Source organism: Salminus brasiliensis, chromosome 5 (genome assembly GCF_030463535.1).
Source record: "Salminus brasiliensis chromosome 5, fSalBra1.hap2, whole genome shotgun sequence".
NCBI lineage: Eukaryota > Metazoa > Chordata > Actinopteri > Characiformes > Bryconidae > Salminus > Salminus brasiliensis.
Genome location: NC_132882.1, coordinates 37,042,251 through 37,054,533, shown reverse-complemented (window position 1 = coordinate 37,054,533; position 12,283 = coordinate 37,042,251). Strand labels below are relative to the sequence as shown.

At 41.4% G+C, this 12,283-nt stretch overlaps 1 protein-coding gene across 1 annotated transcript; it reads right to left on the bottom strand.

The window, feature by feature from the left end:
• Positions 1–3,705: 3,705 nt before the first annotated feature.
• Positions 3,706–9,710, bottom strand: LOC140556630 (serine/threonine-protein kinase pim-3-like). The gene is made up of 6 exons (XM_072680709.1): positions 9,686–9,710; positions 5,079–5,173; positions 4,929–4,985; positions 4,437–4,812; positions 4,089–4,265; positions 3,706–3,812 (listed from the first exon to the last, which is right to left on the bottom strand). Exons 1-6 carry the CDS (start codon positions 9,708–9,710, stop codon positions 3,706–3,708), a joined length of 837 nt encoding a protein of 278 aa, XP_072536810.1.
• Positions 9,711–12,283: the final 2,573 nt, after the last annotated feature.

Below are 12,283 nucleotides of genomic sequence, written 5' to 3'. Positions count from 1 at the left end.
TTAGGTTTACAGTTCTCGGAAGAAGGTTTCAAAATCTTAGCTCCAGTCTCATATTTCCCGACTTTATTAAGGATAGATGTTAGGCAATATCGGCCTTGCGGGTCCGTCACATCCATTTGTCCGGCGGTGTCTTCATAAAATAGTCCTGCGGAATATTGCGTTTCCAAAGCAGTTTTGCTAAAATTTTAAATCAATTCCATAATTGCTCTGTAGGGGTACGTATTACTCGACTGACTGATGAGGCGATCTCCCAACATAACGTCTACTTGAGAAAAGAGAGACGCTATGAGGTAGTTTACAACTCTGACCTTAGCATCGTTAGCTATGTCGGTGCCGTCTGCGTTTGTGATTTTACACTGGAGATGTAAAAACGCGTTGTTCAATCTAGATAGTCTTCACCATTGCCCGCCACAAAAAACTCCAAGTGTCCATTATCCGTTACGGCTGAAAGCAGGGGTATTTTGTTGTAAACGTACTTTTCAGTGCTCGTTTGGGTGTACTGTAGCATAAAAATATCTAATGCTGACTTGGTGCATTCTGACGATAGACTGTGCAGGAAAGCCATGGCTTTAGAAAATGTTCACCTTTCTTTGTCTGACGGATGATGATAATGATGATGAGGCAAAACGCTTGGTTCCTCTTTGTTTGGTCTTTTTTACTCTTACTCTTACTTTTTTACTTTACCTTGCGTGATTTCACGTTTTTTTTTTATTCGGAATGACGTACCTCTTTCCAGGAGGCCACCTAGCGTTCTTGTAGACTATCATGCTTGTAGGCGAGTCCTGATCCCTCCTGTTTTTCAGTTTTGTTTGTCACAGTGTTACTCACCACATCACTTACGATACCTTTTGCTGAGTTTTTTAAATGAGGTTTTGCGATAGTGAATACCCTTTTTATAATAGGAACGGCCATCCTTAAAAGCGCTTTGAAGATTCTGCCTAAACTTCCTTGTAACCCAGCAAGCCCATTGCCAGCTTGATGTTGATAGCAGTCCACGTAGACCTTGGGCTTGTTGTAGGTTAATGTGACAATTTCGTTCTTTTTACCGCTTATATGTACGCACCTCAACAAAGGTACAAATCTATCCCCTACTCTTTGATAATGAATAAAATCTGTATACACAAACATTGTGTAAAATCCCCCGTAAATGTCAGACGGATAGGGAGCCTCTGAGTTTTCACGTGTGCGTTCTTTTTTTTCTTCCAGACCCAGCACATGCGTCAGTTTTCCGTATGTACTTAGTGAATAGGGCTTCTTTGTGTCCAAGCGGATTTTGTTGGTCTGGGGGCTGTATTTAATTCTTACCTCAAGGCCTAAATTTTTTACAACCCTGTTCATTTCATAAACCAATTGTTCCAGGTCAACGTAATACCCCTGGCTCATTTGACAGGTATGAAAATACGGACGGAATTTATCGGGCCACCCCACCCAGCGCATCATCCAATATTTTTCATTTTCAATTTGTTCATCAAAATAGAACCTGAAATAACCGCCGTTAGACAAACGCCACGCATGAATCGTGTCTTTCTTTCAAGCGCATTTTTGTTCTAGCCAGAGTCGGCCGTATTTTTTTGGGTGCATCTGTGACAGAAGCCATGGTTATTACGGCTATCTTCTAACCCCAACTGCCGCACAAACACTGACCCTTTAAATCCGTCGGCCTACAGGGTCGGTTGAATGAATGGGTGGAGACTTATGATGTTGCATACTCTGATTTGCTCAATCGTATGTATCTCCGTCACTTGATTGGGCGCCTATTTTAAAAGATGTTACCGAATCATTGCGTGTAATATGTGATTGAATTGTAAAAAAAGTCTATAAATCTGTGATCAAGTCTCTCTCTCTCTCTCTCTCTCTCTCTCTCTCTCTCTCTCTTTCTCTCTCTCTCTCTCACGTGGGCACAGGGGTAGGGTGTGAGAATGGGTAACAGATGTCGGAAGGGACCTGTAAAAACATTTTGATGGATCAGGGTCTGATTAAGGGTCTGGGGTCTTCTAAAACTGAGGGACTATCTTTTAGAAGAGTGGTATTCATCTCTACAGAGCAGTTCCAGAAACTTGTAGAAACCATATTAAGGCACATTAAAGCTGTTCTGGAAATTTATGGTGGCTCAACATCTTAGTGAGACACATTATGTTGATTTTTCTTCCAATTGTCCCCCATCTGTGTGTGTATATAATATAGAGTCATACTGAGTATTGACTTTATTTGTCCGGCCTAAACTACAGGCACCTGAATGGCCAATGATCCTGTGAATAATGTTCATTGACAAACAAAGATAAAAAAAAACAGCAAGAAAGGTAAAACCAAAAGGTAATGCTGCCATCCAGTGCCAGCAATGCACAGTTCACAATCCACAACAGTGGTCAACAAAGCTCCTGAATATTCACCTTCCTACAGACCCACAGGGCTCAGTTGTAGGGTAGATGAAGCTGATGTTAATTATGAGAGAACTGCAGTGTGGGCCTATGTACAGGGTTTCAGTAGTAGGTTGGTGTAGCAGGTATGGTGATATGTCTTTGGTTCACAGTCCTATATTTGAACTTAAATTAACATTTCCTTCCAGTTTTATGTGCTTTGATTAGAAGTATTTAAAAACAGCAGCAGTACAAATTGATATGAGCCAGTATGACTAGAGTAGCTTAGTGTTTTTTGATTGATTGGTAGATTAAGGATCAGCATGTGTTTATTTAACCAGTTTCATTGTCTTAAAGTTTATAAATGATCTTTTGAGACATTACACCAATAGAGCACATTAATTTCTCACCATGAACTTGTGGAATGGCTTCATCATGAATACAGTGTCTTTATGCAATGCCAAATGTATGGGTGTAACTAGACGTTAGCATGGTGATACAAGTAAATGACAAGAGCTGCAACGTTTCAGAGTTTATTTTCTTGATGAACCAAGCCAAGCTTTTCTGACTGCTTACCTCCTTTGATCTGATGGAGGCCTCACCCTAGTATCTACACTCACTTCTATACTACTACCTACACCTCACACTAGCTTCTACCCTCACTTCTACACTACTACCTACACATCACACCAGCTTCTACACTCACTTCTACACTACTACCTACACATCACACTAGCTTCTACATTTACTCCTACACCTCAAACTAGCTTCTACACCTCACCCTAGCTTCTACACTCACTTCTACATCTTACCCTAGCTCCTACACTCACTCCTACACCTCAACCTAACTTCTACACTAATCCCTGCACCTCAGACTAGCTTCTACACTCCCTACTACACCTCACACTAGCTTCTACACTCCCTACTACACCTCATTCTAGGTTCTACACTTACTACTACACCTAACACTACCTTTTACACTTGCTTCTACACCTCACACTCACTTCTATTCTAATCCCTACACCTCACACTAGCTTGTTCACTCAATGGGTCACAGACTGTGCCACATTTGTGTTATTTGTGTTATATTGTGATCTGTCTCAGCAGGCCACCACAGGATTCTCTTTCCACAGCCTGAAACAAAGCAAACAATATGCATTAGATACAGATGCACTCCTTAAGATTTGCAATGCTGAGATTTTTTTCATGTTAATTGATATTTCTAGAAAGTTAGGAGCATGTACTAATATCACACTATCAGCTCCTCTCTATCACCAAAAGACATATTTTAGCTTGTACTGCTTCTTCTCTTAGCATTAACTTCCTTTCCTCCCTGGCTAACCTGATCCTAGGCTGACTCGTTGCATTGGAACCAACTGTGCTGCAAGATCTGCTGAAAAGTAGGCCTCCTGGATGGTTTGTACTGCAGGCACCAGCTAATCAGATTGCAGCATTCTGTGTAGAGTGATGGGATTGGATGAGAGAAAGATGCTTCAGCATGACGTTTATCTTTTCTTTTCTTTTAATGATCTCTACATTTCAAAAAGACTACCATGCTAAATACACAGATCTGAACTTCTACATTTGGGGACACCTGGTATGTAGTGCGATACTTCAGCTTTAGTTCTGCATATTCTCCCAACTACAGATCTAGTTTCTGATTTCTGTCTCTTACACTTAGATATGTGTCTGTTTTCTTCTTGTTTACCAAGATGCTCCCATTTATCTTACCAGTGGATAGGCCGTCCTCAAAGCACAGAAGCCCCTCGAGGATATCCAGGCCGTTTCTAAAGGGCAGGAATCCACACACCATCCTGTACAGAAGGACTCCTAACGACCACACTGTTGCAGGCCTGGCGTGGTAACTCCGCTTTAGGAGGAATTCTGGAGGCCAGTATTCCAAGGTGCCTGAGAACATAACAGAGGAAGAGAAATAAGGAGAGCTGAGCACAGATCTTCATTTCTATCTTCATTTAACAGCTCAAGTGGCTATGGGACATCAGGCTCCTCTGAGGATCCTCATTTTGTAAGAAATGTGTGAATTTTGTAGTGATTTCAGTGCCCTAAACTCAAATGTACCTGCGTAATCAGTATGTCCAGCCTTCCTGACCCAGTCACCACAGCCAAAATCAATGAGCTTTAGCTCCGAGGTGTCCGTGTTGATGAGGAAGTTCTCTGTTTTGATGTCCCGGTGCAGGACACCTCGCTTGTGGCATTTTTTTGCCGCCCCAACTGCCTGGACCATTAAGTCTCTGGCCATGTCTTCAGTGATGGAACCTCCAAAGTTGTCAATGAAGGCATCCAAGTCCATGCAGGGGTGAGGACGCTCAAGGATTAAAATGTAGCGCTCAGGCTCATCAAACCAGTCGATGAGCTTTATAATATTGCTAACGGGTGGCTCACTCATCGTCTGCATGAGAGCCACTTCAGCAGGCACGGACATGGAATCATCAGGCTGCAGGAAAACATTGTGAGATCAGATAATGAGAACTGATCATGTGAAATCCAGTTCTGTGTTACTACTAGTATGATTTATGGACAGGTTTTAAAGGGAAACTGGGTTCTAGGTACACTTACACTTTGGACGTATAGATCACCTTCCTGTTTTGTGACAAATTTAATGGCCACCTGCACACAAGGATAATACAAGGTATTAGGATTATGGGGACTGAAAAGACAATAGAGGAGATAATGAAGTAATGGAGAGACTGAGGTAACAACCTGTAGGAGATCGGAGAGACGTGTTCCCGCGAAGACTGTTCCAAAGCCTCCTTCGCCCAGTTTCCTTCCAAAAATATATAAATCATCAAAGGTATCTGTGGAAAATAGTGGTGAACATGAGTATTAGCTCTCTTTAGATTATTTATCATGAGTTTATCTATTAACATCACCTGCTGTGCAGGGGGCAGTGGAATTTACATCATGTAAACTTGGATAATTAAAGGTTCACTTATATACACAGGACCTTCTTCAGGTCTGACCAATGAACTGACCTGGCTTGGTGGGACAGTTTACGGTCCCTTTCTTCTTCTTCCTGGTAGAGGCTTCAGTATTAGGAACTGGACTTGTTCTTCCCAGAACACTGCGGCTGGATTCCACCTCTGTCCTTTTCCTTTTTCTTCCACCACCATCTGTGTACAGGATTTGTATTTTTAATGGAATTTCATTATATATGGTATATAGTATATTTTTGCTAATGGTAATACTAGACAGGTACATAACATTGATATACTATTTTCTTACGGTAAAGTGCTGTATAAATGTGCTATAACTGCACTAGTGTCCATAAACAACGTTGCTAAGTAAAGAGCATTTTTGGCCCTTCACTAAAGTCTCATATCAGATTCAAAAGTGTCCTTAAAACAAAAGCAGCTCTAATAAGTAAAACTTCAGCAGGAGTGTATGGACTGACCTGTATGTTTAGAGCGCTGCTCCATCGTTTTCTGAGTGTTTTCATTCATTGAACTCAACAGAAATGACCAACTTTTAAGTTGTACAGTTTTGCAGTTCTGCATCACTACCCTCATTTATTGTGACATCATAATGAGCTTGTTGCCACGGTTATGTACTGAAATCTAGACATGGGCCATGTATACTCTATATGTATGTATAGAAGTGTGTGTGTGTGTGTGTGTGTGTGTGTGTGTGAGAGAGAGAGAGAAAGATAGAGCACCCATTGCTGACACAGATGTGCAAATGCACACACACAGCTTATCTTGTCCCTGTAGAGAAATACTGACAACAAATTAGGACAGATAAACAATAATGTCTTGTGTTGTACACCATGCCTAATGCCAGGTGTGGGCTAGAGGGGTGTAAAACCCCCCAGCATTGAGCTGTGGAGCAGTGGAACTGTGTGATAGAAGGTGATAGAAGAGATGTACAGGGGTGATACAAGAGATCATAGATAGATGGATCCAGTAAATAGAGTTAAGTGGTGATGATTGTAGAATAGCAGTGTTAAAGAAATAGGTTTCTCAGGTGTGTGGGTTGGAATGAGGTATAGGAAAATGAATGAGCCCTGTCTGGATGTCAGAGAGGGAGATAGGTAAGGGTAAATCTTCATAAACCACTAAAGCAGCCCATATTGGCACCAGGTCACATGCAGTACAAGAATACTGTTAATAAGTCCTGTGGTTGTCGTATGGATCCTGGAATGTGGGTTTTATAGTGTAATTCCAACCTACCACCTGAGAGACAGATTTGACTAGGTTCAGATAGTTATATATAGAAGGTGTGTTACTAACTTTATGCCTTATGTGAAGGAAAGTCTTTATATGGTTGATATAAGTGTTGTTGTTAGCCACTGTAGGAGAATAGTCTCTGGTATTTGAATGTTTGAGATGGATTAGATGATATTAACAATGATTGTAGAATGTTGATATAATATGATACTTATAATTTGAGTGTATTTAACATAATACACTTTGTGTATGTATATAATTTTATAATGGCAAGCAGTTAATAAAGGAGTTTTAGTAGTATGTATGTGTGTGTGCGGCTCTCTGTGTTTGCAATGGCTAAGGCGTGGCTGAGCGCCAGATGTGTAATGAATTGCTAATGATAGGATATGCAGGGGCGGAGTATGATTTTTTCCCCATGAGGGAAAAAAAAGAGTTTGGTTAAGAGTTTGGTTGTAATGTCATATGAGAAAATATATATTAGAATAATAATATTAGTATTGTTAAATATGTGTTCATGAAAAGATGACTAGAAGATAGTAAGAGCAGAATGGTTGGTTGTGTTTGCATGGGGGAAAAGATGTCTAATGGGTTTTCTCTGTGCTGATTGGGTCTAGTGGTGTTCCTGGTATGGCTTATGTTGAAAGGATAGACTGTTATTGATCCCGAAGACAGTTGGCAAGAAGCACTATATGATGGTTGTGATGACTTTTTGGTGTGCTGTGTCAGTGAGTGTGTTGCTTGGAGTGCTGATTGTGCTTTGTGAGTGTGTTAAGTCTAAATGAATATTAGACCCAGTGTAAACTGTTATGTAAATTGTTCAGGGTGTATAACAGACCATTAGAATGGTAGTGTTGCTTTTACTAGTATCACTGATGGAGGGGACTCTTAATCTAGATGTAATTAAAGTAATGCAGGTGCTTTACTTTACTGGGTTTTGGGCACCATATTTGCTTGAGCAGATAGACTATGTCGTTGGTAGATGCACAGTTAGCTTGAAGAATAATTTTCGAAGGAGTGTAATGGTTCCACCTGATCACATCCAAACTCCACGGGGTCCTATGCGGGGGTTAGTAGTGGACTTTGTTGACATGATAAAACCAATAGGAGGTAAGATATATGTTAGTCATGGTGGAGCGATTTTCAAGATTGCCAGAGGCCTGTCCAACCAAATGGAAAGATGCATATTCCATTGCCAAGTTTCTGTGCAGAGAAGTCATAAGCAGGTGGGGACTTCCAGATCGCATATCCTCAGATAATGGGAAGGAGTTTGTGGATAAGACAGTGAAATTAATTAAACCACGTCTTGGGGCAGTGTATCATTCGCAAAGTCAGGGAATTTGTGAGAAAATGAAGGGTGTTCTAAAGAACCGCATTGTGAAAATGAGTAGTAACAGTTTGACAGTATAATAATGTTGTTGTTTTGTATAATACAGTATAATAATACAGTATAATACTATTGTGTCATTTGCATTTGATGTTTTGAAGGAAAGATATTGGCTGTTCTTTTCTATTTTTCCCTCCAGACTAGCTGTGGGGAATACCACTGTGAGGTGACTGGTGTTCAGAGATCCCAAGCTGCAGAAGAGGTCAGACATTGATAGACAATACAAATCTGGAGATCTGAAGACCTTTTGAACAAGGACATTGTAAAGGCATCCATCCAGACTCACCATATCATTACTACATCAAGGAACACCGCTGCTGAGGCATTGCAGTGTGACACATTTTAAACTTGTCATATGTACCTTAAATACATTAAATGGAGACATGGTAGTTTTTATATGTATAACCCATTGTTTATTATATTATTATATCCTTGATTATTGTAAACAAGTTGTAAGATGTATGTAATAAAATGTATTTTATTATTGAGTAAGTACAGTGTGACCTCAGGGGTTTTGTTCTTTTCTCGACACTAGGGGTAGTGATGGCAGGCAGGGACAGGTGTATTGGAAGGTCCGATTGTTCAGTGAGGTTCCACATGTATTTTACTCATACCTGTAGGCTTCCATATTCACTATATACATCGGTAAGACATTTCTTCTTTTTACATTGGCATGAAGTACAGCATGTGGTCGCCGAGGGCAGAGGTACCGTGAGAGAGTTTTTCCTGTCTTGAGTGATTGAGGGACATTTAAGGTAAGATAGCTGCCTGGCAGGTTTTTGCTCTCACACTCTGTAAATTTGGTGCTGAAGAAGGCACACATTGAAGGAATTGTTGTTCAGATACACATGCAACCATGTGTATGTTACTCTTCTATTTGCTTGAGCCTCTGATGAGGTTCAAAAGGGGGGCAGCATGTAGTATATTCATTAGCTATGCAAATGTTCATAGACCTGAGGAAATGGTATGAAGTTGAGGAATAATATAGTGAGGCCCATGGCCTAGACCTGGGAAAGGAGAGCGAGATCCATTCCCAGGCCTAATTTAATAAACTATACATGAATTAAGTAAATATAGGCTGTTGTTTAGACTGGACATACTTTCCAGTGTACGTGACAGGAATGTTAAGGGGTCAGCTGTGTCTTTAGCATGTAGACCATGTACGTTACACAGTGGTGGGGGCTGATTTTTTATTCCTTATGGATAAGATACTGACATCCTGCATATGGGAGCAGTACAACAACATATGACGTGTAATAGGGTATAAAACACAAGGTGTTCCTCTGTCTAGGGAGAGAGCAGAGGGGCACCCTGAATTGGCGGGCTCTCTCCACGGTGATCACGAGTCTCCTTTCCAAGAGAAGTCCTTCCAAGAACACCTCAATAGTTAAATACATGTAATTTAGATGCAGTATGATTTGGAACTACCACTTAACTTTAATAAACTAATTGCTAATGTGGCTGTATTTCAGAGAGGTTGCATGCAAAGAACCTGCGCTCACAGATCTGAGTCTGCAGGGTCTAACAGCACTTCAACTTTAGGATTAATGATTCTTTCGCTAAACTATGCCCAGATGTTAAAGTTCAGTCACACGTGACAGAGATTTTCTCAAATATCCAGTGGTTGTCGTCCTCAGCTGATTTGAGGAAATGTTCACCATTCCTTGATGTGCCAGGTACAGCTTCTGGGAATGCTCGTCTTTCTCGCTTCTGGTTTAGGAAAAGTTCACAGTTGCAAGTAAAGGAAATGTTTGCTTTACCGTTGTCCAGGTCGTGACTACCCATTGCAAGCTTGATTTGAAGAAAGTAGCTGTGGAAACACTGATTAGATGTCCAGCTGAAATTCTAAAGGGTTCTAAGGTGATTAGAGTTAGGCCCTTTGGTTCTCTTTGTTGGGTGTTTACCTGGCTGGATAAACTCAGAAAGTTCTGTTGGTTCTCTCTGTTGGGTGTTTGTTTACCTGGCTGGAGAAACTCAGAAAGTTCTGTTGGTTCTCTCTGTTGAGTGTTTACCTGGCTGGATAAACTCAGAGAGAGTTCTGTTGGTTCTCTCTGTTGGGTGTTTGTTTACCTGGCTGGATAAACTCAGAGAGAGTTCTGTTGGTTCTCTCTGTTGGGTGTTTGTTTACCTGGCTGGATAAACTCAGAAAGGTTGTTTCTTTGTTTGGACAGTCTTTTTTATCACCTGTGTAGTCACACCCATTTTCTTCTTCTGGTGTTAAACATGCATTGGGAGTTTCTGGTGGTGTTGTCACCTACATCTACATATATGTGATTCTTTAATTGGGGGAAGTTTTCTGTCCTCAGCTTTTTAAAGTTTATTAAATGAAATATTAAGATTTAAACAGAAAAAAGAGTAGTGTAGCTGTTGGGTGGTGTTGGGAAAACCATGACTCAGGGTGTTTTCTCCTAAAACAGTGAAAAGTGGGAGGAGCAACATGCATGAAGCCCCTCCTCCCTAATCAGACCTCCTATAAACTTCACCTCTTCCATCTCTATGTCTACAAATCTGCGCAACCCTGCCCCACCCAATCACCTCCCCTGTAACTCTGTCATCATTCCTGGCTCCACTAATCAGAGGTGGGACTTGGCTTCCTTCCACAATGTAGAAGGAGCAACCTGAACTCCACCCCCCCCACACACACCCCCGCTCTTACAGTCTTCTTCCAAATCATCATAAGCTAAAGACACAATCTGATCTAGCAAATTATGACTACATAGACGGAAGCTGAATCTGTCAATGTCAAATTTTTTTATAAAGTAAATTTTAAAAGAACTAATGCTGATTAAAGTAATAGTAAATTAATAAACGGGGAAGACAAACATAAAACAAACCAAACCAAAAACACAACATTAACTCTCAACTACATTAAAAGGCCTAAGAATAAAAAATGAGATTTGAGACGGGATTTTAAAAATTGCAGTGTTGGGGCTCGCCTGACATGTGGTGGCAACTCATTTTATAGTTTAGGTATAGTTTAGAGCCTCAGCCTGGATTTAGGGACCACCAGAAGGAGCTGGTCAGCAGATCTAAGTGACCTTGATGGAACGAATGGCTACAAAAGCTCAGAGAGAGAGGTGGAGCTAAATCGTTCAATGACTTATAAACAAAGAGCAAAATCTTAAAATCAATCCTAAAACAAATATGGGCGAGATGTGTTCTAGATAACGTGTTCTTGTTAAAAGACCAGCAGCAGTGTTTTAACTGTAGCTGTGCGATGGAGGCCTGACCGACACCAGCGTGAAGCCCATTACAGTAATCAAGTATGGATGAAGTTAAAGCATGTAAGACCCGCTCAAAATCGTTGAAGGTGTCAGCCCCTCTGTATTGCGCCCTCCCCAGGGCGATTCTGAGCCGCTGAGGTTCGCTCGCTATCTGCTTATTTATAACACGTCACAACATTTTCAGTCGGTATGGCCGTAAGACCTCAGTAGATCTCTAAAGGACACAGAGAGAACAGTGTGAATACATTAGCGCACCCTTTGGACTGACACGTCTTACTCAAAGACGCTCTTTCATTAAATCTATACTCTAAAGCAATTATTTAATATTACAAATTACGTAATCAGTATTAAATTCAGTATTAAACAGAAAGCCGGGTCTGAGCCTCTTTAGAGCAAGCCAGGAGCGACAGTGGCGAAAAAAGAGGAACCCATCCTCCTCAGGTCGACACCGGAGAGCAGAACAGAGAAGGAGAAAGCGGGAGAATAACAGCTGAGGAGGGAAATAATGGAGAGATGGGAGTGATGTGGGAGCGAGGCGTGGGGGGAGTGAAGGCTGGCTGGTAGCTGCACTGGGTCTTGAGAGGACCTGAAGCTGCTGAAAAACTGCTGACTGGGGTTCCAGTACTAAAGACTGGCTACAAGAGGTTCACTCTTCCTGTCTTCTGGGTCTGATGGAAGAACAACATGATAACAATTAACATAAGAATAACATAAGAAAATTTCCAGTGATTTTCAAATTTCAAATACCTCATCTCAGACTAAGTAATCTGAAGGGGAGCTGAAGCATCCTGTAGGGCTCCTGGTTTCCTGCATCACTGTAGACCTTGGGAGAAGAGGGTCCTCCACCAATGGCCCATGGAGCGAGACTTCACCCTGAAATGGATCCTTCCCATCAGAACTCCTGAAGGGCTCCTGGTTTCCTGCATCACTGTGGGCTGAGGGAGAACAGGTCATGCTTCCTCTACCAGCCCATGGAGCGGGACATTCCCTTCAAAGCCGGACCCAGCCAGAAGGTTATCGTTACCAGGAGCCGTGCTCGATGTCTACAGGGGGTGAACCCTGTTCGGCTTCTTCAGGATCTGTTGGAGGAACAAAAGGACAAAGATTGACCAACTGAAACTGAAAATTTTGGAC